We start from the raw sequence: 23019 nt of genomic DNA on the forward strand, positions 1-23019 counted from the left end.
ATTTACTTCATCGTAGGACATTTAGACATTAAAATAAAGAAAAAGATAGCTCCGTGATATAGGATTGCATATGTACATAAATATTTTACCTTATACACAGGAGCACTGGGAACTACTACCAATATAGATACATTAATTTCATTAAATTTCTTTAATTTCTACAATGTAAAATGCAGGGATACCACCTTTCTTACTAGATACTTGGGAAAGTTTTAAAAACCTTAACTTACCAATTTCATTAGCATATACTGACAGAACACTATGTTTTAAATATCAAACTAGGTATTTGTACCTTATATGAACTAAACATAACACCTGCCATCAAAAAGCTCATAATCAGGAAGGGAAGCAGAAACATAAACAGAAATAAGTGTAGAAAACAAAGTAATCAAGCCATGCATAGGATATTATCAAGCATTCAACCCAGGTGAGCAGAATTCCATGAAGTAATAACAGAGCTTACACAAGCCTCAAGGGATGAGCACAAAATGGCTAAAAAGAAGAGATGGCAAAACCCAAAACACCACAATGTTAATCCATATAGCATGTATATGCATATATATGAATAAAACATTTAATTTTGGCTCCTACAAAAGAAATATAACAACTAGAGAAGTAGGTGGGGTACTATGTCATAAGTGCTTTGTATGCCATGCTTTTTTTTTTTTTAAAAAAAAGGAATTTAACACATTCTCTGTATTAGTAAATGTTTTAATTTTTCAGGAATTTTATAAGTATTCTAATAATTTTTAAAAGGAATGGCAGTATTATTACATTATACATATAAGGGAATCAATTTAATTAGGCACTTTGGTTGCAACCACTGAAATTAACGTGTCCAAGATGGCATTAGCTCCAAATGCCCCTTTGTTTAAAATATAAAACATGTACATACCACACATATTTCTTTAGACAATTCTCTTTATGATAATTACTATAACATGCAAAAGAAATATCATCTTTGTGTTAAATATAAGGCAGCATTATTGCCAGCTTCTGCAGTTTTTATGTGCTTGAATGCTAGATTTTATTTATTTATTTATTTATTTATTTATTTATTTATTTATTTATTTATTTATTTAAAAGATTTTATTTATTTATTCATGAGAGACAGAGAGAAAGGCAAAGACATAGATGGAGGGAGAAGCAGGCTCCATGCAGGGAGCCTGATGTGGGACTAAATCCCAGGACTCCAGGATCACGCCCTAAGCCAAAGGCAGACGCTCAACCAGGCATCCCAGAATGCTAGATTTTAAAGCTCAGTTTAACAGAAAGCTATGAAACATTTTCTGAATTCTTCAGTTTGGCTGCATGTGTTTGGGTTATTTACTCTTCTGACTAACAGGCGGGGAAGCAATGGGCATATGCATCCTTAAGTTAATGTCATTACTGCAAAACTATCTGGCGAAAGGACTGAAAACTTCCTCTGGATTTGGCAATTTATGAATATGTTGAAATGTAGATTTGACTAGATGCTATAATCAGTTATTACGGAAGGAGTGTACTTGACAGGCATCCTAGATATAGATGTTGGAGGCCATTTTATACACATATGCACTAATATGTATTACCAGTTCTTATATAAAAGTTAAATAAAAGAGAGATGCGACGCATCCTGGTGGCTAAAGCATGTTCAGTGGCTGTGAGGTGATAAATCACAGACTTGTCATGACAGGAAACAGCCCCTAGAGAGGCCACTGTAAAAGACGATGTCATTGGGCTGGGCCAAACAGGAGCTGCCACATGTGATAGATAAATGAAAGAATGAAAGAGAACAACGTCCCCACAAAAGAAAACTAGAAGACACTATACACAGTGTTCCCTGGTAGCAAAATCAATGGAAACAGATAACCAGACCCAAGACCGTATTGATCTTCAGCGTGGTGAAAGGTGGCCTCTAACTAAAAGTCACCGAGTCCGACAATGACTGAGCATGATTCTGGAAGAGATGGGTGTGAAATGAGCTGAGTCTGCTTCAGGAAAAGTCAGATTATTTGATATATCAAATATATAGGTTCCAGAAATAAACTACACTAACTCAGCAGTACAAAACAGACAGGGAAGAACTCCTCCACCACTCCCTGTGCACTCACTCTTTTGCACGTCTCTTAATCACTATACTTAAGAGACTGCATCTTATTTATCTACTTGTGTACTTTCAACTTGAGGGAAGGGAATGTGTCCCCAGCTGCCATGCCTGACATTAGGCTCTCAATTTATTAAATTAAATTAGATTAAATTAAATTAAATGATAAATCATGCCTAAATTATTTTCAAAAAGAAAATAAAGAAAAATTAATTCAAGGGGTAGAAATTTCTTTTTTTTTTTTTTTTTTTAATTTATGGTAGTCACACACAGAGAGAGAGAGAGAGAGGCAGAGACACAGGCAGAGGGAGAAGCAGGCTCCATGCACCGGGAGCCTGACGTGGGATTCGATCCAGGGTCTCCAGGATCGCGCCCTGGGCCAAAGGCAGGCGCCAAACCGCTGCGCCACCCAGGGATCCCAAGGGGTAGAAATTTCTATTGTCTTACCATGCAGCATTTCTTCCTATTCTGCCATAAGTAACGTAACAGTGTTCTTGAAAACTCAAGGTGTTTCAAGCCTTACATTGTGATCAACAGAGTTCTACCTGGTTCTGCTCTAGAAAGCTAATAGCAGCAAACCATGAAAAAACAAAACTAACTACATATTGCACCAGCAATTTCAGAGGCAGCCTGAACATATTCCATCAATAATTCCCACTATGGAGCTTCAAAGATGCTTTGCAGAGAGCTCATGAGAAATCTTTGGTTTCTAAGAATTTTCAAATCTTAATGCTTTTAAATTCTTGATAGTACACACAAGTGTTTGTTATATGCTTTGTATTCTTCTGTACCTAACACTGCTTATGAATTATTAATACAAACAAATAAAAAGCAATTCTTAGGAATTCTTATTATAGAAGTAGAAAATAAAGAATTTCTGATACAAATTTACTACTAAGAAGTCTATCACTCATGATTTACCAAGGAATTATCTTTTAGGGCACAAATATGGAAAACTCCTTTCTGTTTCTTCTTATTAGGTGTGATGATGTAGTGCCAAGGATGGCCTCCAATCTGAAAAGCATTCTCCAGAGAGGACACTTCAAAGAGCAGTGGTGGTGTGTCTGTAGAGACAGGCAAAAGGAATTTATTAGTTTCTCTGTTCTGGTAGCCTTGGAATACTCATTCATAAACTGATTTAACCCTTCTTTGCATGTACCATCTATGAATTTCCATTAATGAAGAATTACTATGCTCGAGAAATAAAATATAATCAGGAAAGAGGCTGATTGATAAGAAAAGAGAAGACTAGTAGGCAACAATTATGCTATGAGGTCAACATTATAGACATCTGTTTCCAGGGTATGTGTGACCTGCAGCTGAGTGGAGAGAAAAAATGGGCTGAAGGTGTTTACGATGGGTGTACAAAGTACACCTAATAAAAGCTGCTGCCATTTACTAGGCATGTATGTCTCAGACTCTGGGTTAGATGCTATTTCCAACACTCATAACAATCCTAAAAGGTAACTAAGTCTAATAATTCCTTCAGGTGTGAGGAAGCAATCTTCCATATTCCAGACTAACAGGTTATACTTAGCAAACTTTAAGAGAGCAGTCTTAACATTTCCAGGGTACAAGTGATATTAATTATAATGAATGTAACTACTTAGGATAGGTCCTGTTACAGTGGAAATTTATTCAAGGTTAGCCACTACTATAAATATAATCTTTAGACAAGTTAACTACTGTTTTCTTAATTAAGATTTTATTTATTCATGAGAGACACACAGAAAGAGGCAGAGACATAGGCAGAGGGGGAAGCAGGCTCCCTGCAGGGAGCCCGATGTGGGACTTGATCCCAGGACCACACCCCAAGCCAAAGACAGATGCTCAACCACTGAGCCACCCAGGCGTCCCAACTAGTTTAGGTGCATCTAGTCATATACCATAAAAGAAATGTCTGTTGGTGCCTCTTAGTTCTTCTCTTCCATGGCAACTAATTTTAAGTAGAGCAAAACACATTTACTCTTAGGGAAATGTGTAAGTGGAAGGTACTGCAGCTTTAGAACACCAAGATATCATAATTAAGTAAATTATGAAAGAAGTACAAACATCATGTGATAATATGGTAGCTATCAAATGATGATGAATGAAGACAAAATTATAAAAAGAAAAAATATAATTAGAGTTTGAATTTGGGGCTAAAATTTCAAGTAGGTATATGTTATAGAGAATAAAAAATAGATATAACAATAGGGAAAAAAGTCAATCCAAAATGATGTGTTTAAAAAGAAATACTTTTCTCAGCAGTTGCTAAAAATGGACCCAAAAGAGCAGCAGGAATCTGTTCATCACAATTCTGATGGGTCCCCACTAACCTCAAAAGCCCAAATTTTGATCTCTAATACTATTTTCAATTAAAGAGTCCTAGAAATTCTGAGAGTAGCTGATTTCATGTCTTGTACTGAAGAAATTTTAGGAGGTCTGAACCATCCAGTTATTGCTATAAAGGATATTTACAAGGATGTCAGTATAGTGTTAAAAGAATAAGAGCTAGCAAAAGAGGCTCCTACAGGCTAGACTGTGGAAAGAGAGGCACTAAAAAGAAAATTATTATTAATAAGGCTCTGAGTCTGTGAAAGGTCAAGCAATGATACTTCAGAGTTTTAATATAAATTGTCCAAAATGTTGTATGGTTTATAAAAGAACGGCTATAATAGGACATGATTTTTCTTTAATTTTAAAATATAGGGAATGTATCAGGCAAATACAAATCAGAACCACAATGAGCTATTGCTTCACATCTATTAGAATGTCTATTATCAAAAAAGATAAGAAACAACAGGATGCAGAAGAAAGGCATCCAGGAACATTTATAACACAAACACTTGTTATTTCTTGGAGCCAGGGGGCCTTCCTAAGCTACGGTCAGGATATAAAGGACCAGTTGGTTTTGGAGGACCATCTTCTGAATTTGTGGATGACTGCATGTTGCATTTGGTTAAGTAGCCACTGTATGCTTGTCTAAAGCCTCTACTTGTAATTTTACAGCTATAGAAGTAGCTCCTGGAATAAATATGGTTAAGGGATAAAACCATCGAGAATCCCTCTTTTCCTAATGTCTAGCCTTAGACATTATCCTGATTTATGAAGAATTACTAGCAAGTGGGAAAGGACTTGTCCCAGGCAAAATCGAATTATTATGCTGTACACCTGAAATCAATCTAATGTTATATGTATCAATTTTATCTCAATAAGAAAAATAGGTAATCTTATGTATTTCTATTAAATAAATGCTTAAAAATTTAGATACATGTTAAGTGAAAATACAAGGTACAGAGTGTACAATAGGCTGCATTTGGTATAAGAAAAAGGTAATATTTATTTATTTGTTTGTTTGCTTATTTATTTATTTATTAAATTTTTTTTTAATTTATTTATGATAGTCACAGAGAGAGAGAGAGGAGAGAAGCAGGCTCCATGCACCGGGAGCCCGATGTGGGACTCAATCCCGGGTCTCCAGGATCGCGCCCTGGGCGCAGGTGCCAAACCGCTGCGCCACCCAGGGATCCCCTATTTATTTATTTTTAAAGATTTTATTTATTTATTCATGATAGACATAGAAAGCGGGGGGGGGGGGCAGAGACACAGGCAGAGGGAGAAGCAGGCTCCACGCAGGGAGCCCAATGTGGGACTCCATCCCAGGACTCCAGAATCTCGTCCTGGGCCAAAGGCAGGCGCTAAACCACTGAGCCACCCAGGGATCCCCAGAAAGAAGGTAATATTTAAAGAATACATACATACATTTGCTTATTTTTATAAAAACAAACAGCAGAGGGCTAACCTAGAAACTAAAAGTAATGGAGACTTATGAACAGGTTAGGATAGGGGGAGGGCATAACAGAATGAAAGGACTATGTATGGACACAAAACTTCTCAGACTATATCTTTTTATATATCTTTTGACCTTTTTATATCTTTTGACCTTTGAAATATGCACACATTTTACAAGTTTAAGAATAAAGTCAAAAGGGAAAAATAAACCTAAAATTGAAAACAAACTAAAACAAATGAACCCAATTACATAAAGCTGGTAACCTAATCATATAGAAAAATAATTTCAAATAATTTTTGAACACATTACTCTGTAGGACTGTACACTAAGGACAAAAGGAACTTCAGAGATATCCAAACCTTCGTACCAGACTTCAGTTTTTAGTGGTAGCACTGATATGGCTATTTTAAGATTATCACATATATAAGAGGATAACATTTTATTAGCATTCAAGAAGTTCAGTAGGAGTCAAAAGAAATACAAATATAGAATCGAAGAACAATTAAATTGGAAGTATGAGAATTAGCTAATGAATTTTTGTTTTAATATATTTCCCAGCTCTGTTCACCAAAAAATAAAGACAACCAATTGCATTGAACACAACTAGATCTTGGCCTTGAACTGTCTCAAAAAGATAAATCAAAGTCCTAAATCCTAGTATCTGTGAATGTTAGTTTATTTGGAAACAAAGTCTTTGCAGAAGTCATACTGGATAAAGGGGGGTTCCTAAATCCCATCACTAGTGGTCTTATAAGGAGAGAGAGAAATTCAAAGACAACAGAGTAAAGAAGGCCACGTGAAGATAGGAAAAAGTGGTAATTATGCTGTCACAAAGCAAGAAATGCCAAGGATTGTCAGCAATAACCAGAAGCTAGAAGAGGCAAGGAAGGATTCTTTCCTAGAATCTTCAGAGGGGAAATCGTCTCTGCCAATACCCTAATTTCAGACTTTTAGCCTCCAAAACATTAAGAGATTAAATTTCTGTTGTTTAAAGCTACCAGTCTGTGGTATTACAGCAGCTCTAGGAAACTAACACAGTCAATGATGATGTGTTCTCTACTAAAATGGCTCCTTGTCAGATCATTGGACAAGGAAAATAAAAGATATACCTGGGATATATCACTGTTCCAGAAAACAAAGAAATTCTCCAAAGCTATTATGGGTATGTCATAATGGAGTTCTCATTGGCCAAATTTGGGGCAATTTGAACATCATTAAGAATAATGACTGTATGTAATTTTGGTGACATAAAAATCCATGAGTCTATGTGTGCTGACCTCTAAAATATTTGCCACCATGGGAAGTGACTATTAAACCAACTCCTTATTTAAATATTGTTAATTAAAGAGAAAGAATAAGTATTTATTTTGACTTTTTTTGGGAGAAATTATAGTTCATCCCTGGGTGATGAGTGAAAGTCTTTATTTATAGAAAAATGTCCATTAGTAAAGGCAGAAGGAATGTCATAATCCTTTCAAGTGGCCATTCCCCCCACCCCCCACCTTAACTAAGTGATTCAGGCAGGAATCACTGATAGCTACAGGAGTATTCTTATGTTACCCGTAATTACAGAAAATCAAAACAACCCATATGTCCAAACTAGTAATTGGTTCGACAATTTTAGAATTCATCCATAAAATGGTATATAAGTCAAATTCTTGAAATTTCAAGGAACTGCATGTGTATGTGCATAAACAAGGAACTACATTGTGGCAAAGGTTAAGTAACGTGAGCACCACATTCAAAAATTATGATAAGATATATAAAGAAAACTAAGTCTTTCTTTCACCTGTATCCCTCTGAGGTAACTACTGTTTATCAGGTTTTTGGGTGTCCTTCCATATAGTCTAAGCAAATCTAAAAGTATATGCTTATACGTACACTTTTAACATGTGAACATGAATTCTTTATGCAAATGAAGCTTTTTATATATAATTTTACACTCCTTCTTATCACTTAATAACATACATTGGGAATTGCTCTATACCAAGGCAAAAAAATCTTTAACAATTAAATTTATGATACAGCCAAATAATGATATATTAGTGTCATCTACCAATCTACACATTACTTCCAAACATTTGCTATTAGAAATAATGTTGTACATTTGTCATTTTGTACACATGTGAATATATCTGATACAAACTCCTAGACGTGGAATTGTTCAAGGAGTATATACACTGAAAACTTTGATATGTATCGACAAACTGTCTTCCACAAAGGATTCCAACAATAAATGAGTATCCTGTTATATTTTTATATACTTCTATACTTTAAAAAACCCTGTTATGTAACTTTTTGATATTTGAGAATCTGAAAAGATATTTCCTATGATAAGTTTAATCTGCCTTTTTCTTATCAGGGATGTTGGGTTTCACTTTCCCCTAATTCAAAGTCAAACAGACTCAGTATCCCCAGTTCAATGAATAACTGATAGATTTTGTTAACACCTATTCAGTAACAAGGAATACGCTGTATGCAAGTAAAATGAATTGAGTTTATCATTAAATTATGAGAAACATCTGGATTATTATAATAAATAATTATATGACCACTTATTTTTTAAGGTGAAAAAATGCTATATATATTGTAGCCATACCTGTGATTTTAATATTACAAGGAATGCCAAAAGGAGCCTCTCCTACAGTTCCAGCAGTCCCACCCCATCTGCATGCACACCCTAAGTCAAGTTTCTGTTGCATGAACTAAAAACAAAACAAAACAAAATGGTGGCTTTAGCACCTATTTATTTGCTGTCTGAAGAGAGAAAAAAATCAAATTCACATGTATACGACAGAGAAAATATCTTTATTTATTCAAGGGCCTGTTTATCTTCCCTCCCCTCTTTTAAAGTTACTCTGTCTTTCCGCATTTGTATAGTTTTGTCAAGTTGAAATCTACACAAGTGCCTTACTCTAAAAGCATTTCATTAAAAAAAAAAATCATACCTCAGTCCAAACCTCGAGTTATTCTAATATGGCAAATTTCAGTCTTCTCTACCTGTTCAGTGATGGCTTGGAAGCTATAGAGCCTGACCAGTCCTGAGCTGTACATCACAATCAGTATTCCATGAGATAAGGTAGCATCTGTAACGTTCCCGAAAATCTGAGGGGAAAGGTAGATATCACCTGAGAAAAGACCAGAAGGCCAATCTTCTGAGTGTTCACAGTGGTTTGTGCATTTGCTTAATATTCAGGTCACCACTACAACACAGCTACCTACCATTATAATTTAAGTATAATTTAGAGACTTGAAGTTAAAGTGTCATTAGGGTTGTAGGCCACTAAAGTCTCAAAAGGAAGCACTAATGAGTGTAGCACTTAACCATCAAAATGATTCTGCACCATTCATTTGGTTCATCCATTCGTTCTACAGTTTTGTCAATATCTTTTAATAACATCCCATTCCTCATGGACATAGGCATACACTGAGACCATCTAATTCTACTATGCAGGATGTATGTAGTAGAGTAAATGAATTTAGGGACCTATTCTTCATGCTAAAATGTTATTTATAAAGAAACTTAGTTTTTAGCTAAAAAGTGAAAAGATTGGATCTAAGAAAGTACTTCTAATGAGAAATAGCCAACTCCAGAATTTTATCATTACTTTGTTCTTTAAATATCTAATACTGCTTGATACTTTAGTCATATAAAAATTAAAGGTGTTAAAGACCATGCAAGTACTTATAGAGACATTTAGCCTGGCTAACCTTGAGTGTGGCTTTGGCTCTTTGTTCCCTTTCTGTTTTTGTTCTATGCATTGGATCCTGTCATAATCCTCCACAAAGCTCTGATAAACACCACCAACAAAAAAAACTTGATTCTGTGCCTATTTAATATTTAACGAAAGCCAACATAGACAAATATTCATAGCAATGAAAGAACAAGTGGAAATTAAGTGAAAATCTGTTTCTGTTCCTACTCAAGACAAATTAGTGAAGATTTACTACCCCAATAAATAGCTTAAAGTACATGTTGAGTCTGGCCCCTGGGTAGTCTTTTATACATAGTAGGTGAAACATACGCTTCAATTCCAACTAACCCTAATCAAAACCAAATCCCTCCAATTATTATCAAAGAATAAATAGAAACAATTTATGACTTAGCTAAGTGTTCATTCCTGTTCTAGATTGTAATAAGCATATACAATTACTTAATCCACACACACAAAGAAAATAATTAAATTCATAAGTTGTGTTTTTTTGTCATCTCTTACAAGGATAATTATGCTTTGCTTTGATGTGACTAGCTCATGATTTTTTATTTGCTGATCCTTGTTTTCCACTTTGAAAAGGAGGAGTTGTGTAATTCAAACATATTTTCAAATAATGAGTGCTCTAATAAAGTTGCCACTCTATTTTAAAATTGGTTCATACTTTGGAGTCAAATCTAGGTTCTAATTCCAGCTTCTCTATTTATGTAGGACTTGGGTAGCTGCTTAACTTCCAAACTGAACCCACCGTATGTTACAAAGTTATAAACTACTCAAAATGCCTGGCATAAAACAGTATATAAGTAACTGATACTATTCATTGGCCTTTATGTAGTTTAGTATACTATACTTATACAAAATTTTTTAATATGTTCATCTTATTTGCTAATGACTATTAGTGGACCCTGAAGATTTGGCCTCAGTAATACTTGGAAGTGCATAATTAAAAACCAGTAGAAAACACCAATAAATAACTATCCACCCAGACTAAGTAACAATTTGTTAATGGAAAAGTAGAAGGCTATTGATTCTTTTACTCAAAGGAAATATGTCCTTTTTTCTCTCCCATATAACAGACCATGAATCAGGAACAATGACAAGAATAAAACCTATAACTGAATGAGTTGGAAAACTCATATATTTAATTATGTCTTGTTTATGCATCATAAAACAAGTTTTAGATCTATACTTTGCAATTAAAATGATTCTTTTTGTTGCAGCTTTTCATCTTCCTACTGGTCATTTTAACAAGCTTTGAAATATCCCTCTGAAAAAAACCCACCTTACTCATTTCATAATTTTATAAAGTAGAGGTTTGTTAATGACACCAAAGGTATTCAACACTATCCACTTGAAAGGCATAAAAACATGCAGAAAGATGAAAGGATGATTAGGCTTTCTTCGTAAATGAAACATTCTCATGTATTTTGATATGAAACAAACTAGATCAGAAAGCTTTTTACAGCCAGGGGAATATTTGCAATCAAAACATCTAATAAATAAACAACTATATTACATCTTTTATCAAAAAATTAATATTGCAATTAAATAAGAAGTTCTTACCTTCTTATTGATCTCCAGAATCCCTATGAGTGAAAAAGGTAAAACATGGAACACTGCAAGGTACAGCAAAACAGGCTGTTGAATGCCTGCCTGAAAGGAAAGGTTAAATTACAGGCAGTTCTCAAAAGAATTTCAGAAACACTGTTTTCATGAGTTGAAAACATCCATCTGTCCTAGCATACAGTTATGTGGATGTTTTCAATTTATGAACATTGCAAAGTTTCTCAAACAAGAAAGCATACATGTTCAAAATACGTCCATTAAACCTTCAGCCCTTCAACACACATGTATATACACACAAAAGTCTCTAACAGTAAATATAGAACATGAGGGCACATGGGTGGCTCAGTCTGACTCCACACTGGGTATAGGGACTACTTAAAAAATAAAAATAAATAAAAAAATAAACATAACAGTAAACATTTCTCTTTTTTTAAGGAATTTTTTTAAAATTTTTATTTATTTATGATAGTCCACACAGAGAGAGAGAGAGAGAGGCAGAGACATAGGCAGAGGGAGAAGCAGGCTCCATGCACCGGGAGCCCGACGTGGGATTCGATCCCGGGTCTCCAGGATCGTGCCCTGGGCCAAAGCAGGCGCTAAACCGCTGCGCCACCCAGGGTTCCCTTTAAGGAATTTTTAAAAAGATTTTATTTATTCATTTGAGAGAGAGAGAGAACACGGAGGGAGAGGGAGAAGTAGACTCCTTGCTGAGCAGAGAGCCCAATGCAGGGTCCAATCGCAGGATCCTGAGTCTATGACCTGAAACAAAGGTATCTAGATGCCTAACCAACTGAGCCAACCGGGTACCCCATCAATAAATATTTCTTTTTTTTTTAATTTTTTATTTATTTATGATAGTCACACAGAGAGAGAGAGAGAGGCAGAGACACAGGCAGAGGGAGAAGCAGGCGCCGTGCACCGGGAGCCCGACATGGGATCCGATCCCGGGTCTCCAGGATCGTGCCCTGGGCCAAAGGCAGGTGCTAAACCGCTGCGCCACCCACGGATCCCTCAATAAATATTTCTTAGCAACAAAATATATTTTATATACTGTTCAACAAAAACATTTTATATACTGCATAATAAAACATATTTTCTCTATTAAAAATGTTATAAATATATTTCTAACATATATAACACATAATTATGTTGTCATTATACTTTTACTGTTATATTAATATAATATGAATATTATAAATTGGAATTTAATAATAAAGAGCCTAATCAAAAGACACATAATTATAATGGTCACATCATCTGAAAGTAGAATTACACTGTCATGTCTATGAGAAATGAGAAAAAATTACCAATAGTTAAAGTTTGAGTGATTTCTCTGCTTGAAACAGATAGCTCCCTTACTCTGAAGAACAAGGTTCTGTCACTTTCTTTCCACTATGGAATGTAAAATAATCTGCTGTACTTCTCCAGAGTAGTTTAAAGGGTATTTCTTAAGTTTACGGTAAGCAACTTTTATCCATTCTTCAGAAACCAAGATTATTGGTTCTTTCCTAACAAATTTGCAGACAATTTTCTCTGGAAACAAACTTCTCACCTTATTGATGTTTAAAGATTTATTTATTGATATTTAAAGATTTCTACCTGCCGGGCCAATACTGAGCCTTTGTTTTGAGCTGACTTGACTGCAATGACTTCTTGAGGAGTGTCCCAGCTCAAGTATCTTGTAAAAGAATGAAGAGAAAGGTTATGCATTTGAGTCAGTTTCCTTATAATCAAAATATAATAGATATTTCATAAACAGTTCTTTAGTTGTTTCAATTATAAAAGCAAAATAATTTTTTTAAGAAACAACTTAAAGATTCTCTTTACATCCTTATATAGATCTATTTCTACTAAAATATAGTTTTAATCCTTCTAGAGTGTCAATGAATAAAAATTGTGTTTGATCAAACACTATTCAAAATTTAGAAAAAAAATCCATTCCTACTTTAAAATGGACATTAATATCATAAAAAGCATTAAAAATGTTACTTTCACATTCTATATGCATATATTCACTCCAAATATTTATATTCATACATATAAAAACACATACAACTACTAAGTTAAAATAACAGTTTTTAGGGACACTCAGCTCAGTCAGGAAAATGACTCTTGTTCTTGGGGTCTTGAGTTCAAGCCCCACATCGGGTGTAGAGATTACTTAAAAAAAAAAAAAAAAAAGAGAGTTCTTAGACTGTACTAGGCAATGATTTAACTGAAACAGACTAGCATTCAGGAAAACCAACATAAAATGCAACCTACATATAAAATACTATTTGCAGAAGGGAATTAAAAAAAGAGGGGAGAGACATTTGTCAACTATTATAGGTTAGTTACTTATGAGTGATACAAAAAAAAATGATAAAGGGTCTGTGTCTGCAGATTTTCAAAGGTAATCATGAGGAAAGAAAGAATGAGTTTATAAATTGAGATCCAGATATATAATGGGAAACTTAAAAAAAAAAGCTTGAAATTTCCTGGGCCACAAGTCTCAAATTTTGATATATTTTATATATTTTAATAAATATTTTATATATTTTAATAAAATCTTGAGTAATAAAGTCACAATACCTGAATTTGCAATATGAAGCAAGATATATTTTCTCAAGGACTTTTCCAGTAGTTGCTGATATGCGAAATAACCAATTATGAGCAGTCAGTGCTATGAGTGAAGATTTATAATCTGATGGATTGGGAAGTATTTCCCCCTAAAAAATAGAAGGTGTAAAAATGAAACTGGTTAGTCATGAACAATCTGCAGAAATCTATGTCTAAAGAAAATAGCTAAAACTTTAAAGAAATAGATAAGTAAACCAAAGAATATTAAATACACAAATAAGAGAATTAAGACAAGGAAAGATGAGACTGTAGGAAATTATTTTCATCATTAACTTATTGAGTTTATTCACATAAAATGTTTAAACAGTACCTGAAATAATTTATTACTTATTATTTATCATTAAATAATTCAACAAATGTGAATTATCATTAAATAATTCAACAAATTCAACAATGATAATAATAACAGTTTTTAAAACCAGGTATAACAGCATAAGTCATCTGCTAGAATCGATGTTTATTGTAGCACCAGGGTGGAGCAGTCGGTTAAGTGTCCAACTATTGATTTCAGCTCAGGTCCCCCCTCTACCTATTGCTTCTTTATTCCAAGGCTTTTTTCCCTTTTGATAGATGTCAAAATGGCAAAATGACAAATCGTTTCATGATTGCGGCTCTACCGTAACTCCAAATGAAAAGCTAGAATGCAGAATCAAGGCAGCCAAAGAAAAACAGAAGATGGGCCTGGTTTTAAAGATATTCTCTGTTGCCAATGAATTACTCCCCCCAAAAAGGGAGGGAATACTACCTTAGGCATACCTGCCACTGAGCAGCTGCCACAAGGTGGAAGTCTAAGGCAGGAAAAGAAAGAGAAACAAGGAGTTCTACTTTGATTTGTAAAATAAAAAGGGAGTTCTCTCTTTTTTAAAAATTTATTTGAGAGAGAGCGAGAGCAGAGCAGGGAGGGACAGAGGGAGAATCCCAAGCTGACCCATCACTGAGAGCAGAGCCGCACTTGGGGCTTGATCTCACAACCCCAAGGGCTGTAACCAAGAATCAGATGCTCAACTAACTGAGCCATCCAGAAGTCCTTAAGAACAAAGTTCTAAAAGGAAAGTTAAGGATAGGAAAGTTGAAATTAATGTAGTATTCACTTAGACTGAAACATGAATAGAAAAGAATGAAGGCATAGTTATTTTACACATGTTTTTAAAGATCTGTCTTCCCTTTCAAATATTAGGGAAAGAAACAAAGTTTTTGTGTTTGTTTCTTGGTTGTGTGTGTAAACTTATTAACTACTGGATGTCTTACACTAAAATCACATGATGATGTAAATATTTTTATTGCATGGTGTCTAATATAAGTATCATCTCCTAGCGGTTTTAAATTTAAAAAATACACTATTTATATCTTGCCTATTAAAAAAGAAGAATTTGAAATAGCATATGTAGTAGGTCTGAGCTATTTTTCTAATCCAAAAGTTGCCATTTTACACATTGTCTCAGAAAGAGTGATAAAAAAAAAAAGAAAGAAGAGTGATGATGTAAACATGGTTTCACATCAATATGTCAACAACAATATGATACACTTCTTAGTTTTTCTAAAGGAAAATCTTGCTTAACTTCAAATGAAAAATGTTTAAAGAGAAGTGAGAATAGGAGTTAGGTTACTTTATTTGCTTGCTTTATTTTTGCAAGAATTGCTCTAAATTTCTGGTGTTTTTGCACGGGTATCTTCAAATTTTTTTTCAATTAAGAAATCTGTCATCCTCTTCCCCCCACAAATGAAAATAGGTTAAAAGGCTTTACAGTTATTTTCAGCTTTCAAGAAGAAATTATGGAAAAAAAATATAAATTTAAAGCTTTCTGATTTTTAAAAAGGTGTCTCTTTTTAAAAAGAGTAAGTGTCTAGGGAAAAAGAAAGCAGTTCTGGAAAACTATAATTTTATATAAAAACAACAGTATTTAAAAAGAGAAAGAATTTTAACAGTAAATTCAAAGCAGAGCCTCTTAGCCTTTAAACAGTATTTTTGGTCACATATTGTAAGTTCTATTTCTTCTAAAAAAAACAACCAGCAAGATTAAAGACCTGAATAATTTGCTACAGTATTTCCTACGTGCTGTTCTTAAAACACTGATCCCATATAAAACCAATATGTAGAAATATACCTCAAAAAAGGAAGTTGTATGATCAAGAGTTTTGGAAAATGGTTTGACAATCACCATGAACATTAGTATTATTCTAAGTATTATTCAGGACTCTGAGAAGTAATTCTATAAATAAATTTGTTTCACCTTTTAAGCTCAGAATACCAAACTCATTTTGTCTACAACTCAATTCTTTCAAATCCTCTAGCAACTATAAGATGTTATCATCTTATGAAGACAGTGTTCTGAAAAATGCGTAACAGGGCAATGCTGGTTTGTCTGCTAGAATGAGGTTAGCCTATTATTTTAGTTTACTTTTTATTATTTTATTTTTTATTTTTGACTTATTACTTTCCTAACAAGATTCATAGAGGAATCTACTTTCAAAGACCATGTAACATAACTGTTGCCCTAAATAAATATTTTATTTTGATAGAATGATCTCTTAAATCGGTAGAATGATCTCTTAAACATTGAGAATAACTCTAAACTAGCTTATATTGCTTATAAAACTTTTAACCAGTTCATAACTTTTTCTAGTTTTCAAGATTTACAAATGGCATCAAATTTTTAAAATACGCTTATAATAATGTATAATTTTTTAAAATAGAAATTATTTCATGAGAAAAAATAAGCAAAGAATATAATTTTTTTCTTGACTCATTTCAAAAGTCAGGATCACTATGATATTTAAGCTTTATTCTTTTATATATTAACAATAATCAGTTCTTTTAGGCTAAAAATGTGTTGGAAACAAATACTCTAAAAACAAATCTTACCACTGGGCATTCCCATAATAATGCATCCTCTATTTTTTCTGATTTGGAACATTTTGGCATTTCATAAAGTTTTCTTGGCTCTGATGCAACACTGGGAAAAAAGAAAAATGAGTGATTATTCTTCTTGATAACTGAGACAGTGTTTGCTCAATGCCAAGTGACTTTTTTCTTTCAGAGATTTGGAATATCAAGATATAGCTTGCTACTTTGCTTTCCTTAACTAAATGTTAACATTTTTTTTCTGATCACAAAATTCACAATAAAATTCATTGAAAATCTGAAAAATAAAATAGATTATAATACCCTAAGATTATAAAAATTACCATTATTAACATTTTGGTTCATTTCCTCCAGTTTTTTGTTATATATATATATATATATATATATATATATATATATATATATGCTTTCCTGCAGATTATTTTCCAAAATTGGATCATATTGAATTTTTTCTCTACCCTTGAATATTTACTATGAATATCTCTGCTGAATTCCATGGAGTTCATAAACCATTATTCCAATATTGTAAAGTGAAAATTAGGTTGAGTCCCTTTATTTCAGGATGAAAATTAGTGGGTAAAAAATGAAATACCTTTAGGGGTTTTTTGTTTGTTTGTTTGTTTGTTTGTTTTTTTACTCCTCATTCTCTTTCAGAAAGTTTGAAAAAGTATTTACCTCTACCAGTAGTGAACACTACATTTTTTATGTGAAAAATAGCCTCTTACCTTTAATTTCTACTTCCCTGATTACTACTGAGATATGGTCATAGGTGTTTTCCTTTTTTTTACGTGATGAACTTTAAAATTTTAAGATTTTATTTACTTATTTATGAAAGACACACACAGAGAGAGAGAGGCAGAGACATAGGCAGAGGGAGAAGCAGGCTCCATGGATGGAGTTCAATGTGGGACTTGATCCCAGGACTCCAGGATCATGCCCTGAGCTGAAGGCAAACACTCAACTGCTCAGCTACCAAGGCATCCCTGAACTTTAAAATTAAACTACTATTTAGAAACAATTTTCAGAGTGACAATTTTATTCACCTTTGATTTTCTGATTCAAAGGTCTAAACAAATAGAACTTCACAGGAATGAAAGGAAGCTCATATGTGATTCTAAATTATGAGTATAACACCCCTGAATGCCATAGTAAACAACTCCAGCTATTTACTATTAGATCACCAACCAATGCCACCTACTCAGATTTAACTTTTTTTAAATTAAAGCAGATACCTCTAAATTGGGTAAGTTATTAAATACCATTAAATACCAAGGAATTATTACTAATTTTGTTAGGTGTGGTAGTGACATTATGATCATATAAAGAAATGTCCAGATAGTCACTTCCAACATGATAGCCTGAGGGCATGCTCTCCAGGAAAACTGGTAAACACTATAAAAGGACAACTATTTAAAGTCTCTAGAAATGGTCCTAGAGCATACAGCAAACAAAGAAACATGTATCCAAAAAAAATCTACTAGAGTTCAGTAAGAATAGTAAGAGTCTATGATGTTTAAAATAGGATGTGCTCACTCCCTATCACTTTTAGCTCACCAAAATGAAAACTATTCAACAATTTTATGGCCAAAAGCACAGGACTCCCTCTATCCTCAGCTTCCAGAGGGCCACCTTCTTGGGGGTCCATCATGACACCACTTCTCATGTAGCTCCCAGCTGCTTGTTGCTGAGGCTGCATCCTGGGTAAGTGCAGTCAAGAATGGGACTTCCTGGGATCCCTGGGTGGCGCAGCGGTTTGGCGCCTGCCTTTGGCCCAGGGCGCGATCCTGGAGACCCGGGATCGAATCCCACGTCGGGCTCCCGGTGTATGGAGCCTGCTTCTCCCTCTGCCTGTGTCTCTGCCTCTCTCTCTCTCACTGTGTGCCTATCATAAATAAATAAAACAAAAAAAAAAAAAAAAAAAAAAGAATGGGATTTCCTTCTTCCACCTAGCCCCAACTGTACATTGGCATGGCAAGCCTAAGAATACATTGGCTCTGATTACCCTTAGCCCACCTCATAAAGCAGTGGTTTCACAGTAAGAGATGTAAGAAAATCTGAGGCTAATATCTGCCTCAACTCTAGATGCTTAGCTTTTAGAATAGGGGAGTCCCTCAGAGAGAGACTGCCACTGATTCCCCTACACCCCCAGTACCAACTCTAAACCCTTGGCTTGAAGATTTTGCCTGGGGCAAAGAAGTAGGCCATAAAGCAGATAGCACTATTCTTTTCCTAAAGGAACTTTCATTTGCAACAGAGTGTGGATAAGTTTTAGCCTAAGAGCACTCTCAAAATCAGTGGAGGTTGTGGTGAAAGGCAAATGGGAAGAAATTTATAGATACACTGGTCATACAAGCTAAAGTGTAGGCTGGCTAATTTGCCAGAGAGACTCAGAAAAAGATTGCTGGCAGGATCCCTCCTCAGGTCAGAACAAATCTCAAACTATCTTCTCTAACTTCTCGTTCCTGATCTTACATGCAAAGAACTTAGAGGTCATCACTCCTGTCAAGAAAAAAGCTGAAAAAAAAAAATCAACAACTGTTTTTAGTTCTATCTGAGAATTACGAATTACAGAGCAAACTGCTGCCCCCAAAACTAGAAAGAGAGGTGAATACCAAGAACCACGCTTAGCAGGAGCAAGCCACTTGAGTCAGTACCAGGCAAACAAAAACAAGGGCACTACAGGAAATTTGAGCCTCTGGCACCTATAGTTTCAGAAAACACAGCCTAATCTCTAGCCAGATAAACATAAAATCTCACTCTAAAGACCCATTTACTGCAATTCCTTTTATATCACATACAACTTCCAACAAAAAATTACAAGACATGCTAAAATGCAAAATACAAAGATTGAAGAGACAAAGTAGTCATCAGAACCAGACTTAGATATGGTGGAGATTTTAGAATTACTGATTAGGAACTTAAAATAACTATATTTAATATGCTAAGGGCTCTAAAGGAAGACGTGGATAGTGTATAAGAACAGATGGATAATTAAGCAGAGAGATTAAAAACCCTAAAAACATGGGGCACCTGGGTGGCTCAGCAGTTGAGCGTTTGCCTTCAGCCCAGGGCATGATCCAGGAGTCCCAGGATCAAATCCCGCATTGGGCTCCCTGCATGGAGCCTGCCTGCCTCTCTCAATGTGTCTCTCATTAATAAATAAATAAAATCTTAAAAAAAAAAACTAAAAACAAAATCAAAAGGAAATGCTAAAAATCAAAACTCCACACAAATGAAGAACGTCTTTGATGGGCTCATCAGTGGACCAGACACAGCCAAGGAAAGACTGGCAAACTTGAAGATATGTCAATAGACACTTCCCAAACTAGAACAAAAAAGTGATAAAAGCAGAATACAATATCCTAGAACTGAAGGACACTTAGAAAACCTGTATACTAGGAATACTAGAAGGATAAGAAAAACAAGAAATACTTGAATAATGGCTGAGAATTTTCCAAAATTAATCACAGACACCAAACCACAAAAGCTTACAGAACACCAAGGAGAATAAATACCAAAAAACCTATACCTAGGTATATATTATTCTAACTATAGAAAATAAACAACAAAGACGGGATCCCTGGGTGGCGCAGCGGTTTAGCGCCTGCCTTTGGCCCAGGGCACGATCCTGGAGACTCAGGATCGAATCCCACGTCGGGCTCCCGATGCATGGAGCCTGCTTCTCCCTCTGCCTGTGTCTCTGCCTCTCTCTCTCTCTCTCTCTCTGTGTGTGACTATCATGAATAAATAAATAAAATCTTTAAAAAAAAAAATAAACAACAAAGACAACATCTTGAAAGAAGCCAGAGGAAAAAAGCAACTTATCTAAAGAACAGGATAAGAGTTATACTGGACTTCTCTTCAGCAAACATGCAAGCAAGTAGAATGGAGTAAAATATTTAAAGTGATGAAACAATGCCCCTCACCCTAGTCTTTTAAGACTCCTGGACCCAATTCCATGATGAGGGGTGGGGGTTCTCCCACACACAACACCGAGCAATTCTAAGACACCAATAAATAGCATGTCCAAGAACTCAACTCAATTCTTACACTACCTACTAGAGATAGCATCGGATTCGATAGGTTAAGAATTCAGTCCTACAAGACTGCCCTCCACCCCCCCCACTTCAGATGCCAGTCACCAAACCCCCAGGCTGTGAAACCCCTGTGTTTCTGATCCATGGGCTATACAGATTGGGGTTCCAATGACCACCTCCTTAGTTTCTTTTAATTTGATGGGAAGCTCTCTAAACCCAGTCCTCTTGCGGTTTTACAGAGGCTTCACTGCATAGTTATGTTTGACTAAGTCACTGGCCACTGGCTGATTCAACCCCTCCAGCTCCCTTCCATTGCCTGGAAGTCAGAAGTTGGGACTGAAAGTTCCAACCCCTCAATCACATGGTTGGTTCTACTGGCAAAAAGCCCTTACTCTTGGGTGGGGTTAGAAAGTTACCTTCACTAATAACAAAACACCTATTTTACCTTTATGGGTTTAAAGCATTTTCAGTAACTGTAGATGAAGACCAAATATATCTGAGAAATAGATCTTCATCTGAATGACCAAATATATATTTCTTATAAATCATTATTTCATACCCAATCTAGAATCTTTTTTAAAGATTTTATTTATTTATTCATAGACACAGAGAGAGAGAGGCAGAGACACAGACAGAGGGAGAGGGAGAAGCAGGCTCCATGCAGGAAGCCCGATGTGGGACTCGATCCCAGGTCTCCAGGATCACACCCCAGGCTGCAGGCGGCGCCAAACCGCTGCGCCACCAGGGCTGCCCCAATCTAGAATTTTGTATCCCAAGAAGTTATCCTTCAAAAGTCAAAAAGAAATCAGGTTTTCTCAGGCAAACAAAAATTGAGGGAATGTGTTGCCAGTGGATCTGCCTTACAAGAAATGTTCAAAAAACTTCTTCAAAGGGAAGAAAGATGTGATATAGGTCTACCTTTAAAAAGAAGAATGTTTAAAGGAATAAATAGGGACACCTGGGTGGCTCAGGTCATGCTCTTAGGATCCGGCCCCAAATCTGGCTCCATGCTCAGCAAGGAGTCTGCCTGAGATCTCTCCCTCTCCCTTTGCCCTTCCCCCGCTCATGTGCATGTGTGCACATACTCTCTAATAAAATAAATAAAGGTAAAATAAAATCCTTTATTTTTCTTATATTTAATTGATTTAACAGATGAAAATTTGTTCACAATAATAACAGCAACAAGGCATTCAGTGAATATAGCCTATGGATCAAATGAATGGCAGCAACATAAAAGGCAAGAGGGAGCAATTAGAAAAACTCTATCATAAGGTAACTACACTACCCATGTAGAGATATGATGCTACTTGAAACTGATTTTTTTAAAGATTTTATTTATTTATTTATTCATGAGAGACAGAGAGAGAGAGAGAGAGAGAGGCAGAGACATAGGCAGAGAGAGAAGCAGGCTCCTCACAGGGAACCCGATGTGAGACTCGATCCCAGGACCCCGGATCACACCCTGAGCCAAAGGCATATGTTCAACCTCTGAGCATCCCTTGAAAGTGATTTAGATTAGTTGTAAATATGTTTTGGAAGTTCTAAGGCAATGAGTAAAAATTTCTAAAAAGAAGTATAATTGATATGCTAAAGTAGATAGAAAATAGAATCATATAAAATGCTCAATTAAAAGCAGAGAAGAAAAAAAATTAAAAAAAAAATAAAAGCAGAGAAGACAAAGAATGAAAGAAAAAAAGAACAAAAGGATGGGCAGCCCAGGTGGCTCAGCAGTTTAGTGTCACCTTCAGCCCGGGGTTTGATCCTAGAGACCCAGGATTGAGTCCCATGTTGGGCTCCCTGCATGGAGCCTGCTTCTCCCTCTGCCTATGTGTCTGCCTCTCTCTCTTTCTGTGTGTTTCTCATAAATAAATAAAATATTTTAAAAAAATACTTAGTAGAAAGGTCAAGAAAAAGGAGGTCATGGGGCAAATGCTGCAAATGCAGCAAAATCTGGATCACCTTTGAATCTAGGTAATGAGTATGTGGAGATTCTCTTTGAAGTAAGTTTGAAATTTTCTCTTAAACAGAGGCAAGTACTTCCAAAACAAAACATAAATTTTTCTCTAGAGCAGCACCTAACTTATTAGGTATCTGGTTCCCTTGACTCTGATATCATCTATACCCTGAGCAATCTATCATTTCACCTGCACTATAAAGTAAATTCGTTTTATTTTATTTTTTTTTAAGTAAATTCATTTGGGCAGCCCCGGGGGCGCAGCGGTTTAGCGCCGCCTGCAGCCCAGGGCATGATCCTGGAGACCCTGGATCGAGTCCCACGTCGGGCTCCCTGCATGGAGCCTGCTTCTCCCTCTCCCTGTGTCTCTATAAATAAATAAAATCTTAAAAAATAAAAAATAAAG

The 23019-nt window shown here is 35.3% G+C and overlaps 1 protein-coding gene across 3 annotated transcripts in view; it reads right to left on the bottom strand.

Moving 5' to 3' along the window:
* The window catches only part of DCAF17 (DDB1 and CUL4 associated factor 17), a 56622-nt gene that overhangs the window by 32423 nt on the left and 1180 nt on the right, over positions 1-23019 (bottom strand). For all 3 annotated transcript variants that reach the window (XM_055307902.1, XM_055307903.1, XM_055307900.1), the window contains exons 3-9: positions 16623-16713; positions 13712-13848; positions 12740-12818; positions 11138-11227; positions 8862-8966; positions 8461-8566; positions 3008-3150 (exon numbers count right to left, since the gene is read on the bottom strand). In XM_055307902.1, the coding sequence (XP_055163877.1) occupies positions 3008-3150; positions 8461-8566; positions 8862-8966; positions 11138-11227; positions 12740-12818; positions 13712-13848; positions 16623-16713 (751 nt within the window). The remainder of the gene's footprint in view (positions 1-3007; positions 3151-8460; positions 8567-8861; positions 8967-11137; positions 11228-12739; positions 12819-13711; positions 13849-16622; positions 16714-23019) is intronic.

The sequence above is a fragment of the Nyctereutes procyonoides genome, unplaced genomic scaffold (assembly GCF_905146905.1).
Source record: "Nyctereutes procyonoides isolate TBG_1078 unplaced genomic scaffold, NYPRO_anot_genome, whole genome shotgun sequence".
Classification (NCBI taxonomy): domain Eukaryota; kingdom Metazoa; phylum Chordata; class Mammalia; order Carnivora; family Canidae; genus Nyctereutes; species Nyctereutes procyonoides.